Source organism: Rana temporaria, chromosome 12 (assembly GCF_905171775.1).
Source record: "Rana temporaria chromosome 12, aRanTem1.1, whole genome shotgun sequence".
NCBI lineage: Eukaryota > Metazoa > Chordata > Amphibia > Anura > Ranidae > Rana > Rana temporaria.
Window position 1 is genome coordinate 37,162,685 of NC_053500.1, and position 24,263 is coordinate 37,186,947.

Sequence of the window (24,263 nt, forward strand, 5' to 3'; positions counted from 1 at the left end):
GAACCTCCGCCCCAATCTTTAACAGGTTTTCTTCTAAGATTGCCCTGTATCTCTCTCCATCCATCTTACCATACACTCTGACCAGCTTCCCTGCCCCTGCTGAAGAAAAGTATCCCTACAACATGATGTTGCCACCACCATGTTTCACGGTGGGGATGGTGTGTTCAGGGTGATGTGCAATGTTAGTTTTCCGCCACACTTAGCATTTGGCTTTTCGGCCAAAAAGTTAAATTTTAGTCTCATCTGATCAGATTACCTTCTTCCACATGTTTGCTGTGTTCCCCACATGGCTTATCGTTGCACTTTTTTGTAAAAGCTTAAAGCGGGAGTTCACCCAATTAGTTTTTTTTTTCTATTTTCCCCTTAGATTCCTGCTCGTTTGGTCTAGGGGAATCGGCTATTTGTTTTAAAATATGATCCGTACTTACCCGTTTTCGAGATGCATCTTCTCCGTCGCTTCCGGGTATGGGTCTTCGGGAGCGGGCGTTCCTTCTTGATTGACAGTCTTCCGAGAGGCTTCCGACGGTCGCATACATCGCGTCACTCGTAGCCGAAAGAAGCCGAACGTCGGTGCGGCTCTATACTGCGCCTGCGCACCGACGTTCGGCTTCTTTCGGAAAATCGTGACGCGATGGATGCGACCGTCGGAAGCCTCTCGGAAGACTGTCAATCAAGAAGGAACGCCCATTCCCGCAGCCCATACCCGGAAGCGGCGGAGAGGATGCATCTCGTAAACGACTAAGTACGGATCATATTTTAAAACAAATAGCCGATTCCCCTAGACAAAACGAGCATGAAGCTAAGGGGAAAATGTGTTCTCCATGGGTGAACCCCCGCTTTAATTGAACAAACTGAAGTTAGAAGCTGATTGGTTACTATGCAAAGCTGCACCAGATTCTGTGTGCTCCAGTTTTAGGCTCCTCTATAGGGTCTAAAAGGGCCCCTACTGTGCAGGCACACAAATCAAACATTTGGCCTCTCCTTCATGCTCTATCACTAAATGTCATGTGTATTCCGACATAACTGTTCCCCCCGGCTGGGGAAATATTTATTAAAATAAGTGAAAATTAAATCCAGGAACACTCTCTCTTGGCTGGATCATGACTATATGAAACAAGGAAAACAGTTGAAAATGAGACCAACTGTCTATCTGAGATAATGTCTACCCATTTAATGTGTTTATATTTTCATAGTAGTCAGAAAAAACGTCAAAGTCTTGAAATGCGAAAAGGAGAAACAAAAAGCTGCCTGCCCTCTGTACCCCTCCCGGAGTTCTTCTGAGAAATCGCTGTGTCTAGCAGTCTGGAGGAGGAGGGAGGTCATCCAGGGGAGGAGGACACGGTGGGACATCAGAAGCTGTACAATAAACAGAGATAGTCAGGCTTGATGCTAATACACAATGAAACTTTGATAATCATTATCTGCGTACTTATAGGACCTGATCGATGCAGGAGAACTGTCTGTGCTGTACACAGCAACCAAATAATTCCCTTCATCTTTCCAACACAGACGATCAAGACAATTAGGTAGATTCACAAAGAGTTAGGCCGGCTTATCTACAGATAAGCCGACCTAACTCTGAATCTAAGCCGGCCTATGTTTAAGTGTATTCTCTAACAGAGATACACCTAAACATACCTAAGATAGGCTGGCTTGCGCCATTCTATCTTAGGCTGCAATGTTTCTTTTGCCCGCTAGATGGCGCTGCCATTGCGGCCGGCCTAGATTATGTAAATGAGGGACTACGCCGATTCCCGACGATTTACGAGCGTACGCCGGGCCTACACCGTCGAGTTACGTCGTTTCCGTACGCGATAGGCCGCCTAAAGTTAGTCCACCTATGAGGTGGAATAACAATGTTAAGTATGGCCGCCGTTCCCGCCGCGAGGTTCGAATTTTTTACGTCGTTTGCGCAAGTCGTCCGTGAATCGGGATTTACGTCATTTACGTACGCGTCGAAATCAATAGGCCCGTACGGCCTACTTAGCCGCAATGCGCACTGGGAAATGTAGTCGCCCGGCGCATGCGCAGTGTAAAGAACGTCAAAAAACGTGAGGTCAAGCCTCATTTCAATAATACACACCCCATCCCAGTCATTTGAATTAGGCGCGCTTACGCCCGCTCGTTTTAGGCTACGCCGCCTAAAATTTTAAGGTAAGTGGTTTGAGAATCACTTTTAACCTAAATAATTTAAGGCGGTGTAGCCTAAAAAAAGTAGGCTAGGCCGTCCTAATTTTAGGCGCCCGTACGTGAATCTACCCCAATATCTTTAGGACAAACTTTTTTTTTATAGTTTTGGCTATAGATTGGAGAGGGATTGGAACACTTGTTAGTTTTTTGTTTTTTTTTGCTGTCTATGTCCCCTTTAAGGAGATTCACCGTCTCGATTTGTCCCGTTATAACCGAGAGTGAAAGAAAATTCGGAATTTTGGATTTTCACCAGCAAAGGAATAGAGAGGAGATCTTCCAATGGGGACATTCGTTCTGATGACAACCATCAATTTTCTCACTTTGAAGTGATTTCCTTTCACTTCCTGTTTGGCTATGGGAAAGGAAGTGAAGAGAAATCTACCCAATAGGAACACAGATAGGGAAAAAAAAACAACTGACAGTGGTTATAATCCTCCCTTACTTTATACAAGAGAAAAAAAGTTTTTCCTTTAGTTACGGTTTAAAGGGGTTGTAAAGGTTCAAATGTTTAAAAAATAAATAGAAATAACAAACATGTTTTACTTACCTCCACTGTGCAGCTCATTTTGCACAGAGTGGCCCCCATTCTGGTCTTCGGCTGTCTCGGCTCCTCCCTGCATCAGCTAACCCCCTTTCATGGAAAGCTCTCTCCCAAGGGGGTTAGCTTGCAGGCGCGCTCCTGTGATACAGCCGGCGGCTGTATCACTCGCCCCCGCCCCCCGGTGCGCCACTTCATTGGTTTGACTGAAAGCAGCGGGAGCCAATGGCTGCGCTGCTATCAATCATCCAATGAATGAGCCGAAAAGCCCGGTCGAGAAGCCTGCTCTTTTACAACGCGGGACTTTCAAGGGCTCAGGTAAGTATACAGGGGGCTGGGGGGGCAGCAAACATCAGATGTTTTTTCACCTTAATGCATAGAATGCATTAAGGTAAAAAAACATGAACCGATACAACCCCCTTTAACGATATCAGTAAACATTAATGTAAACCCCCCGCTCGCCCCCGACTCCCGTGCGTGTCCCGGCGGGCGCGATCGCCGCCGGGCACACGCGATCGCTCGGTACAGAGCGGGGACCGGGAGCTGTGTGTGTGCTCCCGGTTCTGTCAGCGGGGGAAACGCTGATCTTCTGTTCATACAACGTATGAACAGAAGATCAGTGTTTCCCCTAGTGAGGCCACCCCCCCCCCCCACAGTAAGAACACACAAGGGACATACTTAACCCCTTCCCCACCCCCTAGTGTTAACCCCTTCACTGCCAGTGGCATTTTTATAGTAATCCAATGCATTTTTATAGCACTGATCGCTATAAAAATGCCAATGGTCCCAAAAATGTGTCAAAAGTGTCCGAAGTGTCCGCCATAATGTCGCAATAAAAACACAAAAAAAAATCGCTGATCGCCGCCATTACTAGTAAAAAAAATATATTAATAAAAATGACATAAAAATACCCCCTATTTTGTAAACGCTATAACTTTTGCGCAAACCAATCAATAAACGCTTATTGCGATTTTTTTTTATGAAAAATATGTAGAAGAATACGTATCGGCCTAAACTGAGGAAAAAAAATGTTTTTTTATCTCTTTTTGGGGGATATTTATTACAGCAAAAAGTAAAAAATATTAATTTTTTTCAAAATTGTCGCTCTATTTTTGTTTATAGCGCAAAAAATAAAAAACGCAGAGGTGATCAAATACCACCAAAAGAAAGCTCTATTTGTGGGAAAAAAAGGACGCCAATTTTTTTGGGAGCCACGTCGCACGACCGCGCAATTGTCTGTTAAAGCGACGCAGAAAAGTACTCTGGTCTTTGGGCAGCAATATGGTCCGGGGGTTAAGTAGTTAAGAGATATCCTTGTTAGCTACAGGTAAGCCTTAATATAGGCTTATTTGTAACATTAAGTTGTAAACAAGGGTTTACAACCACTTTAAATGGGCTTTAAGGAAAGCAAAGTGTTTCCTAAACCAACCCATATTAAGGACAGGTGTTTTTCCCCCCAACTTTATCGAATGTATTCCAGGCATCAAGTCATTATAAATAACATTTGAATCAGTCAAGGTTGGTTACCCAAACCCAGCATACCATTTCCACATGACCAATAGGAATCTGTTGTTTCAAATTCTGGGGCGGGAGGCGGTGGAAGAGAATCACCGATATATTCTGCAAGTGGGTAGCCGGACAATTGAGAACCTGGAAAACAAGGAATTTTGTTAGTTATGGATACAACCTGGCTACGGAAAAAACCTAAAGGATAAGTTCACTATTACAGAAAAATAATAAATGCACATTGCAGATAAAAAGAATATACATTTTATTATTTTTTTTGTAATGGACCTGTAAAGCATTGCACCCACGATCAGCGGATATATTTATGGGTTTATGCCACAGTACTGCAGACTGTCTGTGTATCTGTTTGGCTGTACCTCTGCTATGGCTAGGCATAGAGTCTAGGGTGCCAATATTTTTGGCCATGACCAGTGGCGTAGCGTGGGTTGTCAGCGCCTGGGGTGAGGCAAGTAATTTGCGCCCCCCGACCCATGGACTTGCCTATTTTCAGCTATCTCTAGTCTGGTCACATGATCCACTATGTGAGAAAGCGGTGGCTGTAGGGAGGAAGAGGAGAGCGTGCTGGATAATGACTGGTAAACCCTGGAGTGGTGACATCATGCATATGTTCCTATGTCCCATCTGTTGTTGGTGCTCCCTCCTCTTCACACTCGTGACAGCGCCCCTCTAAATTTTGCGCCCAGGGCGGTGGCCCCCCCTCGCACCCCCCACGCTACGCCACTGGCCATGACTCTATCTATGATCCATCCCTTCATTCTATCTAACCTGCCTGCCAGACAATTGGATTGGATATGTATAAATGGGATGTAGGCAGGATTGGTGTATGGTTTATCTCATACCATTTACTTTAGGACAACACGTATCTGTCATTGCATGATCATCAGTAGGAGGTGGAGGGAGAAACTCATCAGTATTATCGGTAGGTGAGAAGTTGGAGAGCCAGGCATCTGAAAAAAAAGGAAAAAATAAATAAAAAACTCACATTCATACATACACATATTAGGGCCAATTTAGACAGGAACCAGTTAACCTACCAGCATGTCTTTGGAGTGTTCGAGGACACATTTTAATAGCACATTTTACACACTCCTTCAGTCATATCGTAAGTCCGAATCCGCACCGTCGCAACTTTAAGCGTATGCTCAAACTGAGATACGATTAAATGTTGCTAAGGTACGACCGGCGTAAGTCTCCTACGCCGTCGTATCTTAACTGCATATTTACGCTGGCCGCTAGGGGCGTGTACGCTAATTTTCGCCTAGAATATGTAAATCAGCTAGATACGCCTATTCACGAACGTACGCCCGGCCGTCGCAGTACAGATACGCCGTTTACGTAAGGCTTTTTCCGGCGTAAAGTTACCCCTGCTATATGAGGCGCAGCCAATGTTAAGTATGGACGTCGGGCCAGCATCAAATTTTCCGACGATTACGTCGTTTGCGTAAGTCGTTCGCGAATAGGGCTATGTGTAATTTACGTTCACATCGAAAGCATTGGCTTTTTGCGGGTTAATTTGGAGCATGCGCACTGGGATACTTTCACGGACGGCGCATGCGCCGTTCGTAAAAAGCGTCATTTACATGGGGTCACGATGATTTTACATAAAACACGCCCACATCTTACACATTTGAATTAGGCGGGCTTACGCCGGCCAATTTACGCTACGCCGCCGCAACTTACGGAGCAAGTGCTTTGTGAATAATGCACTTGACTGTCAAAGTTGCGGAGGCGTAGCGTAAATAGGATACGCTACGCCCGCACAGAGTTACGCGCTCCCTTCCTGAATCTGGCCCAATATTTTTTACTTTTTGCTATAATAAATATCCATTTTTTTTTTTTAAACAAATTTTTTCCTCAGTTTAGGCTGATACGTATTCTTCTACATATTTTTTGGTAAAAAAATTAAAATAAATCGCAATAATTGTATATTGATTGGTTTGCGCAAAAGTTATAGCGTCTACAAAATAGGGGATAGATTTATGGCATTTTTATTATTATTATTATTATTTTATTGTAATGGCGGCGATCTGCGATTTTTATCATGACTGCGATATTGCGGCGGACACATCGGACACTTTTGACACATTTTTGGGACCATTCACATTTTTACCGCGATTCCTGCTATAAAAATGCATTTCTTAGTGTATAAATGTGATTGGCAGAGAAGGGGTTAACACTGGGGGCGAGGAAGGGGTTAATGTGTATCCTAGGGAGTGATTATTACTGTGGGGGGAGGGGATTGACTGGGGGAGGTGACCGATGGTTGTAATGTAAGGCTTTCTCCCTGGTGTGGAGTGTCGTGCTTGCCCTCTCCCTTGGACTGCAGGAGAGTCAGGACGCTCTCTACATTGCAGATAGAGAAAGGAGCAGTGTGTTAGTAGGCGTCCTGACTCTCCTGTTGTCCAAGGAAGGGGCGAGCACGACACTCCACACCAGGGAGAAAGCCTCACATTACTGTGTGGAGTTACAGACAGAAGAACAGGAAGTGAGGATTTCTCAGAAGAAATAAGGACATTTAAAAGCAAAATGGAAGGATGAGGTAAGTGAAGGAGGACTGCACTAAGGTAAAGGAAGCCATTTAGGGGGAAAAAATTGTACCGCAGACCGTTTTCATCGGACATGTCTGCTTGTGTGTACAAGGCCTAAAACAAAGTTTGGACTATAAAACGTAGTCACTTAATTACATTGGCCACTAGATGTCACTCATCCTCAGGGTTTTACTAGGAATCCCTCCGTTCCATCGTTCATTTTTGTAAAATCTGTTTTGAATGAATATTATCATAATTTTGTTTTCCATATCTGTGATATGCGGACCATACTTTCACATTAAAATCTTATTTTTTTTTCTAAATCCTCCATGAACATTTGTCTGTCTGAGTCTATCCTGAATGAGTGTCATCCCCATTCCAAAATCCATGCAGCTTCTCTATTGAATGAAGTAATTAGAACTAAACTGATGACCTCCTCCTACCGGGATGGAGATGTGTACAGCAAGAGATGGGCTGAAATTTCCAATTCTGTCCACCAAAATTCGAATTTTCCTTTCAGGATAATAGTAGTGCACAGATGACCTGCCATACAAGCCATCATTGGTTTCCCATAGCTCCCAACTGTCTCTGATTTGGAGGGACTGTCCCTGATTTGGAGCAATGTCCCTCTGTCCCTCATTCTCCTCATTTGTCCCTCATTTTGGTCTGATCTATACAGTTGTATATAAAATCCTTTTTTTCTCTATCAAAAAAAGTTTTCCAGTGCTAAACCTTTCATCTGATTTCTAAATTGCTGCATTTGTAATTTCCAAAAGCCAATATAAAGGAATAGTAGTGGTAAAAAAAGCACTTGTGGTTTTACCAAATCTTTTTTTTTTGTACAATTCTCCTTTAAGGGGGTGTGGCAAGGGGCGTGCCCTATGCCTGCATACTTTTGCTGATAGGTGTCCCTCATTCCCATCTCAAAAAGTTGGGAGGTATGGTATCCATTACCTGTAAATGCCTATAGATTCATCGGAATTGGATGGATTTGGGTTTGATGCCTCCCAGCCTTCATGGTTTTCTAATGGTGGGGCCTTTGATCAGGTCAGGGTAACCTGCTGCAATCCTGTAAGTTACTTTAACCACATAAGGACCGCCGCACGACGATATACGTTGGCAGAATGGCACAGCTGGGCACATAGGCGTATGTATACGTCCCCTTTAAGAGCCCAGCCGTGGGTCGCGAGCGCCCCGCCAGTGGAGTGCTCACGACCCGGTCGGATGCTTCGTGACTGCGCCACCCCCGGACCCGATCGCCGTGGGTGTCCCGCGATCGGCTCACCGGAGCTCAAGAACGGGGAGAGGTGAGTGTAAACAAACCTTCCCCGTTCTTCTCTGTGGCAGCGTCACTGATCATGTGTTCCCTGATATAGGCGACAACGATCACTGACGTCACACATCCAGCCCCGCCCCCCTACAGTTAGAAACACACATGAGGTCACACTTAACCCCTACAGCGCCCTAGTGTTTAACCCCTTCACTGCAATTGTCATTTTCACAGTAACCAGTGCATTTTTATAGCACTTTTCGCTGTGAAAATGACAATGGTCCCAAAAATGTGTAAAAAGTGTCCGATGTGTTAGCCATAATGTCGCAGTCACAAAAAAAATCTCTGATCACCGCCATTAGTAGTAAAAAAAAAAAAATAATTATTAATAAAAATGACATAAAACTATCTCCTATTTTGTAAACGCTTTAAATTTTGCGCAAACCAATCAATAAACGCGTATTGCGATTCTTTTTTACCAAAAATATGTAGAAGAATACGTATCGGCTTAACCACTTCAGATCCGTAGGACGTCCTGGACTTTGAGCGGTGATATCTGAATGATGCCTGCAGCTGCAGGCATCATTCAGATATTGCTGTCTTCAGCTGGCGATTCTGTGCACCAGAAGAACGATCAAAGCGGCAGTTCCGCCGCTCGATCGTTCTTCTAGGCAGCGGGAGGGGACGTCCCCCCCTCCCGCCGCCATCCGGTGCTTCTCCGGGCTCTCCCGTGCCATCGGGGGCCCGGAGAGCGAATCGGCCGGCGCTCGTTGGTGAACCATAGAGATGACTGGTGACCAGACGGTCACAGTCATCTCTATGACCGTCGGAGGGCCGGGCGCGACGTTATGACGTCACGCCCGGTACCCGGAAGTAAACAAAGCCGCTATCGCGGCTGTCGGCATGTAATCGGTGAAATTTTTTTCACCGATTTCATGCTTGTAAGCCTGGAGGAGAGATGTGGGGTCTTATTGACCCCACATCTCTCCATAAAGAGGACCTGTCACACTGATTCCTATTACAAGGGATGTTTACATTCCTTGTAATAGGAATAAAAGTGATCAAAAAAAAAATGGCAAAAAAAGTGTAAAAATAAAAAAATTAAGTAAAAAAATAAAAATAAATAATAAAAAAAAAAATTTAAAACGCCCCTGTCTCGGTCGCTCGCGTGCAGAAGCGAACGCACATGCAAGTCCCGCCCACATATGTAAACACCGTTCATACCCTACATGTGAGGTATCATCGCGTGCGTTAAAGCGTGTGCAACAATTCTAGCACTAGACCTACTCTGTAACTCAAAAATAGTAACCTGTAAAAAAATTTAAAGCGTTGCCTATGGAGATTTTTAAGTACCAAAGTTTGGCGCCATTCCATGAGTGTGCGCAATTTTAAAGCGTGACATGTTAGGTATCTATTTACTCGGCGTAACATCGTCTTTCACATTATACAAAAAAATTGGGCTAACTTTACTGTTTTGTTATTTTTTAATTCATGAAACTGTTTTTTTCCCTAAAAAAAGGCGTTTGAAAAATTATTGCGCAAATACCATGCGAGAAAAAAAGTTGCAATGACCGCCATTTTATTCCCTAGGGTGTCTGCTAAAAAAAAATATATAATGTTTGGGGGTTCTGATTAATTTTCTAGCAAAAAAAATGTGATTTTTACATGAAGGAGAGAAGTGCCAAAATAGGCCCGGTAACGAAGTGGTTAAACTGAGGGAAAAAAACTTTTTTTATATCTTTTTTGGGGATATTTATTATAGCAAAAAGTAAAAAATATTGAATTTTTTTCAAAATTGTTGTTCTATTTTTGTTTATAGCGCAAAAAGTAAAAACCGCAGAGGTGATCAAATACCACCAAAAGAAAGCTCTATTTGTGGGGAAAAAAGGACACCAATTTTGTTTGGGAGCCACGTCGCACGACCGCGCAATTGTCAGTTAAAGCGACGCAGTTCCGAATCGCAGCAAGGTCCTTAACCTGCATATTGGTCCGGGTCTTAAGTGGTTAATTATTGTTCTATTTTATATGGCACTCATGCTTCTTCTGCATTGCTTTACACTCACTGTTGATTACATCACATTCTGTCCCCAGCTTGTGCTCTAATGTCCCTCGCACAGTCATACCTAAACTGACACAAAGCAGGTCTAAAACGAGGGGAAGTCAATGAAGCCACATGTATGTTTTGCGACTGTGGGAGGAAGCTGGTGCGCCTAGAGGAAACCCACTTTAAGTCAAATGAAACCCTCAGCATTTTAGATGAACACATTGAGAACAATAAAATAAACATCCCCAGAAAACGAATTGTTAAGATTCTTAGCCCAGAACTTGCAGTTTACAGCTTTTAATGCTGTTGGCTCCTGTTCTCAGTGAACTCCACAGTGGACAGTGTAGTCTCCAGTCAGTCTGCTAGCTTGGGGAAGGGAGGGGAGAGGAGGAGGGACGGAGCAAGTGCCATCCTAGGCTACAGGGCTTTGTGTTTCTATTGATGCAAACAGTGTAAGGAGACACAGCTCCAGTCCCTGCATGCGAGGGTGGCTCCATAAATGCTGCAAGAGAATGTAGACACCCTGAAACTGGGAATCTAGGGAAAGGGTCATGACAACGGCTTAAACTGGAACATAGACAAGAGTCAAAAGATAAAGAAGCTTCATACTCAGAACATGTGTAAATCAGCTGCTGAAAGTACAAAAAAAAACGGAGGGTTTATTATCACTTCAACCTCTTGCCGAATGATGGCTTCAGTGCGGTATAGGGGAGGACACAGCTGATTACAGCTTGAGGTTAAGGGCCAATCACAGCGGACCTTTACCATGTGATCAGCTCTGTCCAATCACAGCTGATCACATGTAAACAAATGGTGGTTATTGGCATTTTCTTTTCTCAGCGCTGTCACTGTGTGAGGAAAGGAAAGCTGATAACTGGCTATCCTGTGACAGGGCACAGTTACACCAATAATCAGGGCACTGATCATCAGTGGCCTGATTAGCAATGCATGCCCATCATTGATGGACAATCAGGCCCGGATTCACGTAGAAGCGCGCATCTTTGTGCGGGCGTAACGTATCCTATTTACGTTACGCCTCAGCAACTTTGACAGGCAAGTGCAGTATTCTCAAACCAAAGTTGCGGCGGCGTAGCGTAAATAGGCGGGCGTAAGCCCGCCTAATTCAAATGTGGAAGATGTGGGTGGGTGTTATGCAAATTTAATGTGACTCCACGTAAATGACGCTTTTTACGAATGGCGCATGCGTCGTCCGTGAAAGTAATCCAGTGCGCATGCTCCAAATTAACCCGTAAGAAGCCAATGCTTTCGACGTGAACGTAAATGACGCACAGCCCTATTCAAGGAAACGACTTACGCAAAGGACGTAAAACGTGAAAATTTTTACGCTGTTCCGACGTCCATACTTAACATTGGTACGCCTCATATAGCAGGGGTAACTTTATGGCAGGAAAAGCCTAACGTAAACGGCGTATCTGTAATGCGACGGACGGGCGTACGTTCGTGAATTGGCGTATCTAGCTGATTTACATATTTCTAGTCGTAAATCAGCGTACACGCCCCTAGCGGCCAGCGTAAATATGCAGTTAAGATACGACGGCGTAAGAGACTTATGCTTGTCGTATCTTAGTGAAATTTTGGCGTATCTGATTCTTTAAATCAGGCGCCAAGATACGACGGCTCAGACTCAGAGATACGACGGCATATCTGGAGATATGCCGTCGTATCTCCAACGAGAATCTGGGCCCCTGTGTCCATCAGTGCAGCATATCAGCGCCCATCAGTGCCACCTATCAGTGTCTGTTAGTGCCGTCTTAAAAGTGCCACCTCATCAATGCAGCCTCACCAGTGCCCATCAGTGCAGCATTATTAGTACTTACCAGCGCAGCCTCATAAGTGCAGTCTCACCTGTGCCCATCAGTGTAGCCCAGTAATGCCTATCAGTGAAGCCTCATCAGTGTACATCATTTTTATAACAGAAATTAAGAAAAGGGTTTTTGTTTTTAAAATGTATGGTCTTTTTTTGTTTGCTTAGCAAAAAAAAAACCCAGTGGTGATTAAATACACCAAAAGAAAGCTCTATCTGTCTCAAAGAAATGATAACAAATTTTAATCAATGTACAGTGTTGCATGACCGTTCATGTGGGACTCGGAGAAAGTTGGGAAATCATTTCGAGAAGAGGTGTCAGAAAACTGGAGCCTATATAGGAAGTGAAAATGCACATTGGTGAGACTTGAAAGTAAACTGTGTCTAAAGTCACTTAGTGTGTGAAGCAATTGTAAAAAAAACAAATAGAAAATTATCTTCTGTTAATTATTTGACTCTGTAGAGTTTGGATTTTACTTTCAAATATGCCTCAATATAATTTCTGCTTTCAGTACAGCACAAACCTCTGCTTTTAACTATTGTTTCTGGTTGGGGTGGTTAGTAACCGTTTTGGTTGGGTTGGTTAGTAACCAGTGGCGTCACTAGGGTTGGTGTCACCTGGTGCGGTAAAATATGGTGTCACCCCCCCCCCCCCCCCCAATAACATTTTTCAAATATTTTTTACCCTACTGTTTGCTCTCTGTTCTATACATAGTATACACATAGACACACAATACAGTATACTTACACAGTATACATACACAATATACACACAGGGCCAGATTCACAAAGAGTTACGCCGGCGTATCAGTAGATACGCCGACGTAACTCAGAATCTAATGCCGCATACACACCATCACTTTATGTGATGGAAAAAAACGACACTTTCTGTGAAGTAAAAAATGACGTTTTTGAAACTTCAATTTTCAAAGACGAAGTTGCCGAAACACCATCGTTTTCTCACAATGTTCTTGCAAAGTGAGGTTACGTTCCAACACGTTTTACCATTGAAGCTTGCTTCATAAGTAGATTCTGGGCATGCGTGGATGAAAAAACGTCTTAGAAAACGACGTTTTTTGCTACACACGGTCAATTTCTGTGAAGTAAAAAGTGCACTTTTGAAAAACGACACATAAAATTGAAGCATGCTTCAATTTTTTTTGGTCGTTTTTTACAAGACATAAAACAACGTTTTCCCCCACACACAGTCAATTAAAGTGACGTTTTTAAAAACTTCATTTTTTTTCATCACATAAAGTGATGGTGTGTACACGGCATAAGCCCGTCGTATGTTTAAGTGTATGCTCAAACTGAGATACACTTAAACCTACCTAAGATACGACGGCATGCGCCGTCGTATCTTAGGGTGCAATATTTCCGCTGGCCGCTAGGTGGCGCTTCCATTGAGTTCGGCGTAGAATATGCAAATGAGTAGATACGCTGATTCACGAACGTACGATTGCCCGTCGCAGTAAAGATACGCCGTTTCCGTAAGAGGTATGCCGGCGTAAAGATAAAGCTGCCCCCTAGGTGGCGTAGCCAATGTAAAGTATGGCCGTCGTTCCCCTGTCAAAATTTTACGTCGTTTGCGTAAGTCGTCCATGAATGGGGCTGGACGTAATTTACGTTCACGTCTAAACCAATACGTCCTTGCGGTGTACTTTGCCACAATGCACACTGGGATATGTACACGGACGGCGCATGCGCCATTCGTAAAAAACGTCAATCACGTCGGGTCACCATTCATTTAAATAAAACACACCCCCCTCATCCTCATTTGAATTACGCGTGCTTACGCTGGCCCCATTTTCGCTACGCCGCCGTAACTTAGGAGGCAAGTGCTTTGAGAATACAGCACTTGCCTCTCTGACTTAAGGCGGCGTAGCGTAAATAGGATACGCTACGCCGCCTCAAAGATGCGGCGACCTACGTGAATCTGGCCCCTACAGTATACAGGGAGTGCAGAATTATTAGGCAAATGAGTATTTTGACCACATCATCCTCTTTATGCATGTTGTCTTACTCCAAGCTGTATAGGCTCGAAAGCCTACTACCAATTAGGCATATTAGGTGATGTACATCTCTGTAATGAGAAGGTGTGTGGTCTAATGACATCAACACCCTATATCAGGTGTGCATAATTATTAGTCAACTTCCTTTCCTTTGGCAAAATGGGCCAAAAGAAGGACTTGACAGGCTCAGAAAAGTCAACAATAGTGAGATATCTTGCAGAGGGATGCAGCACTCTTAAAATTGCAAAGCTTCTGAAGCGTGATCATCGAACAATCAAGCGTTTCATTCAAAATAGACAACAGGGTCGCAAGAAGCGTGTGGAAAAACCAAGGCGCAAAATAACTACCCATGAACTGAGAAAAGTCAAGCGTGCAGCTGCCAAGATGCCACTTGCCACCAGTTTGGCCATATTTCAGAGCTGCAACATCACTGGAGTGCCCAAAAGCACAAGGTGTGCAATACTTGGCCATGGCCAAGGTAAGAAAGGCTGAAAGACGACCACCACTGAACAAGACACACAAGCTGAAACGTCAAGACTGGGCCAAGAAATATCTCAAGACTGATTTTTTTAAGGTTTTTTGGACTGATGAAATGAGAGTGAGTCTTGATGGGCCAGATGGAAGGGCCCGTGGCTGGATTGGTAAAGGGCAGAGAGCTCCAGTCCGACTCAGACGCCAGCAAGGTGGAGGTGGAGTACTGGTTTGGGCTGGTATCATCAAAGATGAGCTTGTGGGGCCTTTTCGGGTTGAGGATGGAGTCAAGCTCAACTCCCAGTCCTACTGCCAGTTTCTGGAAGACACCTTCTTCAAGCAGTGGTACAGGAAGAAGTCTGCATCCTTCAAGAAAAACATGATTTTCATGCAGGACAATGCTCCATCACACGCGTCCAAGTACTCCACAGCGTGGCTGGCAAGAAAGGGTATAAAAGAAGAAAAACTAATGACATGGCCTCCTTGTTCACCTGATCTGAACCCCATTGAGAACCTGTGGTCCATCATCAAATGTGAGATTTACAAGGAGGGAAAACAGTACACCTCTCTGAACAGTGTCTGGGAGGCTGTGGTTGCTGCTGCACACAATGTTGATGGTGAACTGATCAAAACACTGACAGAATCCATGGGTGGCAGGCTTTTGAGTGTCCTTGCAAAGAAAGGTGGCTATATTGGTCACTGATTTGTTTTTGTTTTGTTTTTGAATGTCAGAAATGTATATTTGTGAATGTTGAGATGTTATATTGGTTTCACTGGTAAAAATAAATAATTGAAATGGGTATATATTTTTTTTTTGTTAAGTTGCCTAATAATTATGCACAGTAATAGTCACCTGCACACACAGATATCCCCCTAAAATAGCTAAAACTAAAAACAAACTAAAAACTACTTCCAAAAATATTCAGCTTTGATATTAATGAGTTTTTTGGGTTCATTGAGAACATGGTTGTTGTTCAATAATAAAATTAATCCTCAAAAATACAACTTGCCTAATAATTCTGCACTCCCTGTACATACACATAGAAAAAACATACACACACTGAAAAGGTACTGGAGAGGCGGGGCAGCTATAATCTTGGGATTTAAAAAAAAAACACAGATTTTTACATACTATCCCTGGTTTTACTGAGGCTGGCAACCCTGATGGGGCCCCCTAGTGGCATGGGGCCCTCGGGCAGTGCCTGAGTGCCCCGAATGGTCAGTCCAGCCCTTGGCTTCCAGACACCTGCGCCCTTCCACTGCCCAAGCAGTCTCTGTCTTCACTACCACGGGTGCTTGGACGGGAATTGAGCAAGGGGCCACCCTCATCATCTTGGGATCCACAGTCAGGTATGTAATGGCCCAGTCCCACTTTAGGCAAACAAATTCCTTGCACAGCAATGCTTGTAGGCAAACAGAAGGAGCAACTATTGTTACTGAAACCAAAGATCGTCCAGTATATAAATGGATAAAATATTGGATATAATGGATACATTTAGTAGGTCGGCAAATTTGAGCTTCCGAAATGCTGAGCCTCAATAGATGATAAAACAGGAGAGGTCAGCAGTGAGATACGTCACTTACCTGATCTTGTTGTGTGCCTTTCATCTGCAGGAAGGTCACAGTACTCAGGTAGAGGGGGTAGAGGAAGATCATTACCCATAATGGGGGAATTAGGGACACTGGAAGCTGTTCCATTGGGAATTCTAAAATAATGCGAGAGAACAGAAGGCATCAAAGACAGAAAATAAATGGAATACCAATATAAAAAATGTCTAGGCTCACATTTGGATGCCAGCTGTTTTTCTTTTATTTATATTTACACATTTTTGGCACTAGAAAGGTTAAATTAATGTTTTCTTAACCGGTTAAGCCCCGGACCTTTAGGCAGCTAAATGCCCAAGCCAGGTTTTGCGATTCGGCACTGCGTCGCTTTAACAGACAATTGCGCGGTCGTGCGACGTGGCTCCCAAACAAAATTGGCGTCCTTTTTTCCCCACAAATAGAGCTTTCTTTTGATGGTATTTGATCACCTCTGCGGTTTTTATTTTTTGTGGTGTAAACAAAAATAGAGCGACAATTTTGAAAAAAAATCAATATTTTTTACCTTTTGCTGTAATAAATATCCCCCAAAAACATATATAAAACACATTTTTTTCCTCAGTTTAGGCCGATACGTATTCTTCTACATATTTTTGGTAAAAAAAAAAAAATCGCAATAAGCGTTTATCGATTGGTTTGCGCAAAATTTATAGCGTTTACAAAATAGGGGATATTTTTATTGCATTTTTATAAACTTTTTTTTTTTTACACTACTAATGGCGGCGATCAGCGATTTTTTTCGTGACTGCGACATTATGGCGGACACTTCAGACAATTTTGACACATTTTTGGGACCATTGTCATTTTCACAGCAAAAAATGCATTTAAAATGCTTTCTTTATTGTGAAAATGACAGTTGCAGTTTGGGAGTTAACCACAGGTGGCGCTGAAGGTGTTAGGCTTCACCTAGTGTGTGTTTACAACTGTAGGGGGGTGTGGCTGTAGGTCTGACGTCATCGATTGTGTCTCCCCTATAAAGGGGATGACACGATCGATGCGCCGCCACAGTGAAGCACAGGGAAGCCGTGTTTACATAGGGCTCTCCCCGTTCTTCAGCTCCGGGGAGCGATCGCGAGGGGGCGGCTATAAACGAAATAGCAGCGCCCTCGTCCCAGATCGCTCCCCGCGGGTTTCCGACTGCCGCATGTACCGGGGGGGGGGTCCCGATCGGACCCCCGGAAAGGCGGGGACGTACATGTACGCCCATATGCCTGTACGTGCCATTCTGTGGACGTACATGTACATGCGGCGGTCGGCAACCGGTTAATAAAATGTATTTTTTTATGTAAAAAATAAAACGTTTGACCTTATTCCTTTAGAAATAACCAGCCTGGCACACAAGGCATTCGTGCTGGTATCTCCATGGCAAGTGAACAGTAGTCATGCAGCCCCTGGCATGTTGCTACCAGAGTGAATGTCTTTTAGCATTGAGGGTGTGTTTTGAAAGAAGTTCCCCAAAAACAGGTGTACACCTCCCAAAGCACCAGTGCCCGATGCTGATGATCACTGGGCTCCAGGGGCGGACTGACCATTGGGACTCTCGGGCTCTCGGGAATCTGCACCGTCCTAAGTTTAAGCGTATTCTCAAACTGAGATACACTTAAACCTATCTAAGTTACGACAGCCTGCGCCGTCGTATCTTAGGGTGCAATATTTAGGCTGGCCGCTAGGTGGCGCTTCCATTGAGTTAGGCGTAACATATGTAAATAACTAGATACGCCTATTCACGAACGTACGTGCGCCCGTCGCAGTAAAGATACGCCGTTTCCGTAAGAGATACGCCGCCTAAAGATAAACATGCCCCCTAGGTGGCGTAGCCAATGTTAAGTATGGCCGTCGTTCCTGCGTCGAAATTTAATTTTTTTTACGTTGTTTGCGTAAGTCGTCCGCGAATAGGGCTGGACGTAATTTACGTCCACGTCAAAACCAATACGTCCTTGCGGCGTACTTTGCCGCAAAGCACACTGGGATATGTACACGGACGGCGCATGCGCCGTTCTTAAAAAACGTCAATCACGTCGGGTCACAGTTAATATGCATAAAACACGCCCCCCACATCCTAATTTGGATTAGGCGCGCTTACTTAGGAGGCAAGTACTTTGTGAATACAGTACTTGCCTCTCTGACTTATGGCGGCGTAGTGTAAATACGCTACGCCGCCGCAAAGATGCGTGCCCCTACCTGAATCCAGCTATAAGTATTTTTTTTATTTTAAAGTTCAGTCTACCACAGAAAAAAAAATCTAATTCTGAACCTTCTCACCTCTTCCTCTTATTCTCTTCTCAGTCTTCTACAAAGGGGACCTTCCCACAAACATTACGTTCCTTCTTTTCAAAACAGACTTTGTCCCCCTTCTGTTGTGCTTTGATACAGTATGGTCCTACGCCAATGTGTCCTACAACTTGGGCAACTATTTGTGCATTGCTTATACCTGCATGCTCTTCTATATTATTGAGGAAAAGATGATTCGGTTGTTGCTCTAAAAATTTGTAGTATTTATTAACAAGCCACAGTGGACAAACGCAAATAGGAATGGTTGACGCGTTTCAGCCTATAAGGCCTTAGTCATAACTAGGGATGTCCCGATACCGATACTAGTATCGGTATCGGGACCGATACCAAGCATTTCCCGAGTACTTGTACTCGGGGGAAATGCTCCGATGCTTCACCCGATACTTGTACAGTCAGGTATCGGGTGGTGGGGGGAGTTACAAGTCTTCTCTGTGTTGTCTTCTCCCCCCCTGATGTCTTCTCCCCCGTGCCATCTTGTTCCCCCTGTAATGTCTTCTCCCCGTCCGTGCCACTCCCCTTCCATGATGTCTTCTCCCCGTCCATGCCACTCCCCTCCGTGCCGCTCTCCCCCTGTGATGTGTTCTCCCCCTCCGTGCCGTCTTCTCCCCATCCATGCCACTCCCCCTCCGTGCCACTCTCCCCCCGTGACGTGTTCTCCCCCTCCGTGCCGTCTTCTCCCCATCCATGCCGCTCCCCCTCCGTGCCACTCTCCCCCCCCCGTGCCGTCTTCTCCCCATCCATGCCGCTCCCCCTCTGTGCCACTCTCCCCCCGTGACGTGTTCTCCCCCTCCGTGCCGTCTTCTCCCCATCCATGCCGCTCCCCCTCCGTGCCGCTCTCCCCCGTGATGTGTCCCACCCCTCCGTGCCATCTTCTCCCCATCCATGCCGCTCCCCCTCCGTGCCGCTCTCCCCCCTCAATATGTCAGGATGGAGAGTGAAGGGAGGACCTGCTAAACCCGGCTCCTACCTTTTCCGAACGGACAGAGTCAGTGATCACTGACTCTGTCCATTCATATATCTGAAACATCGTAACCTGTATTTACAATGCTTCAGAGGAGCTTCTCTCCATTCATTTCAGCTGAGGCTGCAGAGAAAGGGACTGGGGAATCTGTGTCCCTAGTCCCTTTCTCTGTCTTAAAGGGGAGATGTCAGAGGTCTGTTAAGACCCCTGATATCTCACCAAAGCCCCCCCAACAGGGCTAATTAAAAAAAAGAAAAATAATTTGCAATAAATAATTTAAAAAATAAAATGTAAATAATAATAATAATAATAATAATAATAAAAACACATACTGACAATCCACTACCCCCCCTCTAAAAAAAATCACTTAAAAAATAAATAAAATACAAATTGTAAAAAAAAAAAATTGTGTAAAAAAAAAAAAAAAAATACTGTCACATGACATTCAAAAAAAAAAAATCGGTATTCGGTATCCGCGAGTACTTGAAAAAAAGTATCGGTACTTGTACTCGGTCTCAAAAAAGTGGTATCGGGACAACCCTAGTCATAACCACATTACAGACATGAAACTTTGAAATAAATAGTAGCTCTACCCATTAATTGTCTAAATTGACTGCAGGCAATTATCCAAAAAAGGGAATCAGCTGCAATACATATTGGGTGACCGGAGTGTCGATCATCTTTACCTAATTTCTCTACTCAGTGAGCGACTGTGGTTTCGAGCACCCGGGAGCCTTGCTTTCTATGTGATGTATGGGTAGCAGCACTGACTTTTTTGTTTATATTCTCTTCTAGATTATTGCCTGAAATCTTGATATCCTCTAATGAAAACCTGTCGAAAGTAAGAAAAATACTTACTGTGGAAACACATCAGGAACCAGGGGAGGGGCGACTGCATCCTTTATCCGACAGCTTCTACTGTATCAAGACACACATTGATAGGGTATTACTGATTTGTTGCATACATTGTATCATCTCTAATACATACATATATATATACCGTATTTATCGGGGTATTGTGCGCTCCGGCGTATAGCGCGCACCCCTAATTTTGAACCGTTTTTCCTGTAAAAAAAAAAATTATTACATTCTACTACTTACAGTTTTGGTGTCTTGCCCGCCGTCCATCGGCGTCCTCGTCCGGTCCGGCGTCCGTCTGCGGCATCGGTGGTGTCCTCCCGGCTTCTCCCGCGCTGTCTTCATGTCGAATCCCCACTTCCCGCGCTCAGTTTGAAGCCTCCGCCGACGTATACCGAGCGCAGTACACTCGGGTATATTCGGCCAGGCTCGGCTTCTCACGCATAAACGTCACAGAGCGCGACTACGAGTGAAGCCGAGCCTGGCCGAATGTACCCAAGTGTACTGCGCTCGGTATATTGCGGCGCAGGCATTCAAACACGGCGCGGGAAGCGGGTATCGGCGTATATCGCGCACCCACGATTTTGCCCTGGGCAAAAAAGTGTGCGATATATGCAGATAAATACGGTATATAATATATATATATATTTATATTTATTATAAGCAGGGCTGCTGTTAGAAATCACGGGGGACCCATACAACCTACCTGAAAGGGACCCCCAGCTGAAAGTGACTGAGGACTTAGATTTATCAGTCCTCAGCTGCACAAATGAATGAATAGGAAGCACTCTAAAGCCTCCTGCTCATTCACAAACTGAAACATAGTAAACACAGATTTCTATGCTACAGTGGTAAATGGACACAGGAGTGATTGGTACAAACCGGAAAGTAAGGGACCAGTAAATTACATATTTACCTGCCCCTTCCCCTGCTACCCATCCTGAAACATCCCCTTATCTGCCCGTCGGGTAAACCATCGTTTGCAGCTCTTTAAAGACTGATTATCTTTGCACAACACTACAGAGCAAACAGAAAGAGCACCTGCATCATGTGATATCTCCTATAAAACTTTATTATATAATAATATGCGATACTCATAAAGGTAATTGGCAGACATCATTATTCATAAAATCTATCCAAGCTGAGACCTGCTCTGCCAACTGGATACAGAAAACATCAACTTTTGATCCCATTAGTCAGCGCAAAGTTCCTTCAAAGATCTGAGGAAAGGGTTCCCGCCTTTGGAACAGGTCAGCCAGGATGTGCAATTAAGATAGGAGCTATGTATTGCCTAAAGAGCCAGTATGACCTTGGATTTTATGATATTTGCTGTTTTTATATAATAAAGTTTTAATAAAGTTTTATCAAACATATAAAGCAATACCGTTCTGCACATCATGTACAGTGTATTGTTTTGCTTTAAGAGAGTGGCTCCCAACCTCAGTCCTCAAGTACCACCAACAGGCAATGTATTGGAGATTTCCCTTGGATAAAATATTGTCGTAAATACAAAGCCATTGACATTGATTTAAAGCACATGTGCAAGGTGAAGAAAATCCTGAAAACATAACGTGATGGGGGTGCTTAAAGTAATTCTTATGGCGCGTAAACACGGCCGGAATTTCCGACAATGAATGTTCAATGTGAGTTTGTTGTTGGAAAATCCGACTGTGTGTAGGCTCCAACAAAAATTTGAGAGCTGGTTCTCAAATTTTCCGACCGTGTGTACACAATTCAACGCACATAAATTCTACGCATGTTCGGAATCAATTCAACGCATGCTCGGAATCAGTGAACTTAATTTTTCTCAGCTCTTCGTAGAGTTGTACGTAACCGAGTTCTTGACGTTCGGAATTTCCGACAACATTTGTGTGACCGTGTGTATGCAAGACAAGTTTGAGCGAATATCTGTCGGAAAAAAATCCACGGTTTTGATGTCGGAATGTCCGATCGTGTGTACGTGCATAACGCTTTGTTTTTTAATAATAAAATAACAAACAATGGTGCCAGTGCCCCAGTGCTTCTGCCCCCCCCCCACCGCTTCCACCACCGAAGCACTTGTATAGGGGGTACTCATGTGTGCTCGCTCCTGAGCCCCCCTCCCGCAACACTGGCTCTGATTGGCGAATGGCTCCTACTGCTGTATCTAAATCAGTGAGGAGCGAGAGAGAAAAGAGAGCCTCAACGGTATTTAAAACCCAACAGAAGGTTAATTCTTCTTCACACTATCCAAAACTGTTGCATTTTAAAGTGAACCCATCCTTTACTCATGCATAGCAAAGCAAACAGTTCATTTTAATAGTAAAACTGCCAGGAGCACATAGTCACCCTCCCTTTCACTGGCTTCAACTGTTTCCTGAATGGTTGGGAGGAGAATCAGGAAGACAATAGCGAATATTAGATCACTATTGTCATACAAGTGGGGCTCGACTATTCTATGAATATTAGGATGATGGTACATTCCCAATTTATTTGTATTTTTCTAATGTTAGAGGTTAAATCTATTTGCATACATATAAGGTGTACTAAACCAATGCGCTAAATATCAACCCTTGCTGCTATACAGTGACCAACGTGTTGAAAGATGCAATGGTACCAAATATCACACAAATATCAAAGAGGTACCAAAAAATTATTAAAACAGTGCAAAATAAAGGTGAACAGTGCCAGAAACACAATAAACAGCAGGAAAAAAAACCTTCACAGTTTGTGCTTTTGAGACTGGATCAATGGTGGGGAATCCTATGGCACTCTGGGTCCTTCCCACAGTCTGGAGCTGACAATTGATGTTTCAGAGAGGCACAGCTCATGAGGGAAAAAAGAGAGAGAGGAAACTCATGGTACAGTATTGTAACAAGGAAAGGGCGAACAAGGACTACACGATGTGTTTGCACTCATGAATCCCTGGACAGAATAGACATAAAACAGCCTCTGATGCCGCTCAGTGCAACAAACTCCTCATACGGATTCGATACAGGATTCGACTCCATCAAACGCGTCACTCAGGCTCCTCCCCCACGCGTTACGTCACTCGTCACGTGACTTAGTCATGGGTTGCCCTATGACACAAACAGCTGAGCTTTTATCTGGCCAGCTGTATGTTGAAAGTGACGGAAAAGGAACCGAGGGGTTATGTATCACATAATTTCTGGCAAAATTCTCAAAAAAAGCTGTTCACATAATTATGCATATACAGATATAAACTTTAATAATCCTACAGGTATATAAAAAATCATTATAAAAACCATTATAAAAAAATATTATAAAAAAGGGGAATCAAAATATCCCATGGCCCTTATATACTGAAGCAGGAAATGCTGCCTCCAGTGGCCATAATAAATATAATCAGGAAATACAGATGGATACATGAAATGGGGTCACTAGCGCCCAATGGCCTCAACATATCAGGTTATTAATCATGGGTCTTTGTTTACAATTTTTCACAATTTTATAACATTTTAATATTTTCTATATTCCATATATATTATATTATATTTTAATTGTGTATTTCGGCTGGGTCAATACATATTTTAATATACTCTTAATATATTACATTTATGGTTGTTTATATATAGGGAACCATGTGTTCCAGTATATTTCCTTTCTTTCCTGATTATATTTATTATGGCCACTGGAGGCAGCAATTCCTGCTTCAGTATATAAGGGCCATGGGATATTTTGAGTCCCCCTTTTTATAATGTTTTTTTATAATGGTTTTTATAATGATTTTATATACCTGTAGGATTATTAAAGTGTATGTCTGTATATGCATAATTATGCACACAGCTTTTTTTGAGAATTTTGCCAGCAATGATGTGATACATAACCCCTCGGTTCCTTTTCCGTCACTTTCGACATACAGCTGGCCAGATAAAAGCTCAGCTGTTTGTGTCACATGACTAAGTCACGTGACGAGTGAGGTAACGCGTGGGGGAGGAGCCTGAGCGACACGTTCGACAGAGTCGAATCCTGTATCGAATCCATATGAGGCATTCGATGCACTGAGCGGCATCAGAGGATGTTTTATGTCTACTCTGTCCAGGGATTCATGAGTGCAAACACATCGTGTAGTCCTTGTTCGCCCTTTCCTTGTTACAATACTGTACCATGAGTTTCCGCTCTCTCTTTTTTCCCCTCGTGAGTTG

At 43.8% G+C, this 24,263-nt stretch overlaps 1 protein-coding gene across 2 annotated transcripts in view; it reads right to left on the minus strand.

The window, feature by feature from the left end:
* Positions 1–842: 842 nt before the first annotated feature.
* Positions 843–24,263, minus strand: part of ABI3 (ABI family member 3) — a 48,802-nt gene continuing 25,381 nt past the window's right edge. Inside the window, exons 5-9 of one of the 2 annotated variants that reach the window (XM_040331758.1) lie at positions 20,119–20,175; positions 15,990–16,111; positions 5,095–5,202; positions 4,271–4,378; positions 843–1,356 (exon numbers count right to left, since the gene is read on the minus strand). In XM_040331758.1, the coding sequence (XP_040187692.1) occupies positions 1,295–1,356; positions 4,271–4,378; positions 5,095–5,202; positions 15,990–16,111; positions 20,119–20,175 (457 nt within the window). In that variant the 3' untranslated portion in view covers positions 843–1,294. Of the gene's footprint in view, positions 1,357–4,270; positions 4,379–5,094; positions 5,203–15,989; positions 16,112–20,118; positions 20,179–24,263 lie in introns of both variants that reach the window. The other variant, XM_040331757.1, reaches the window with a different exon arrangement.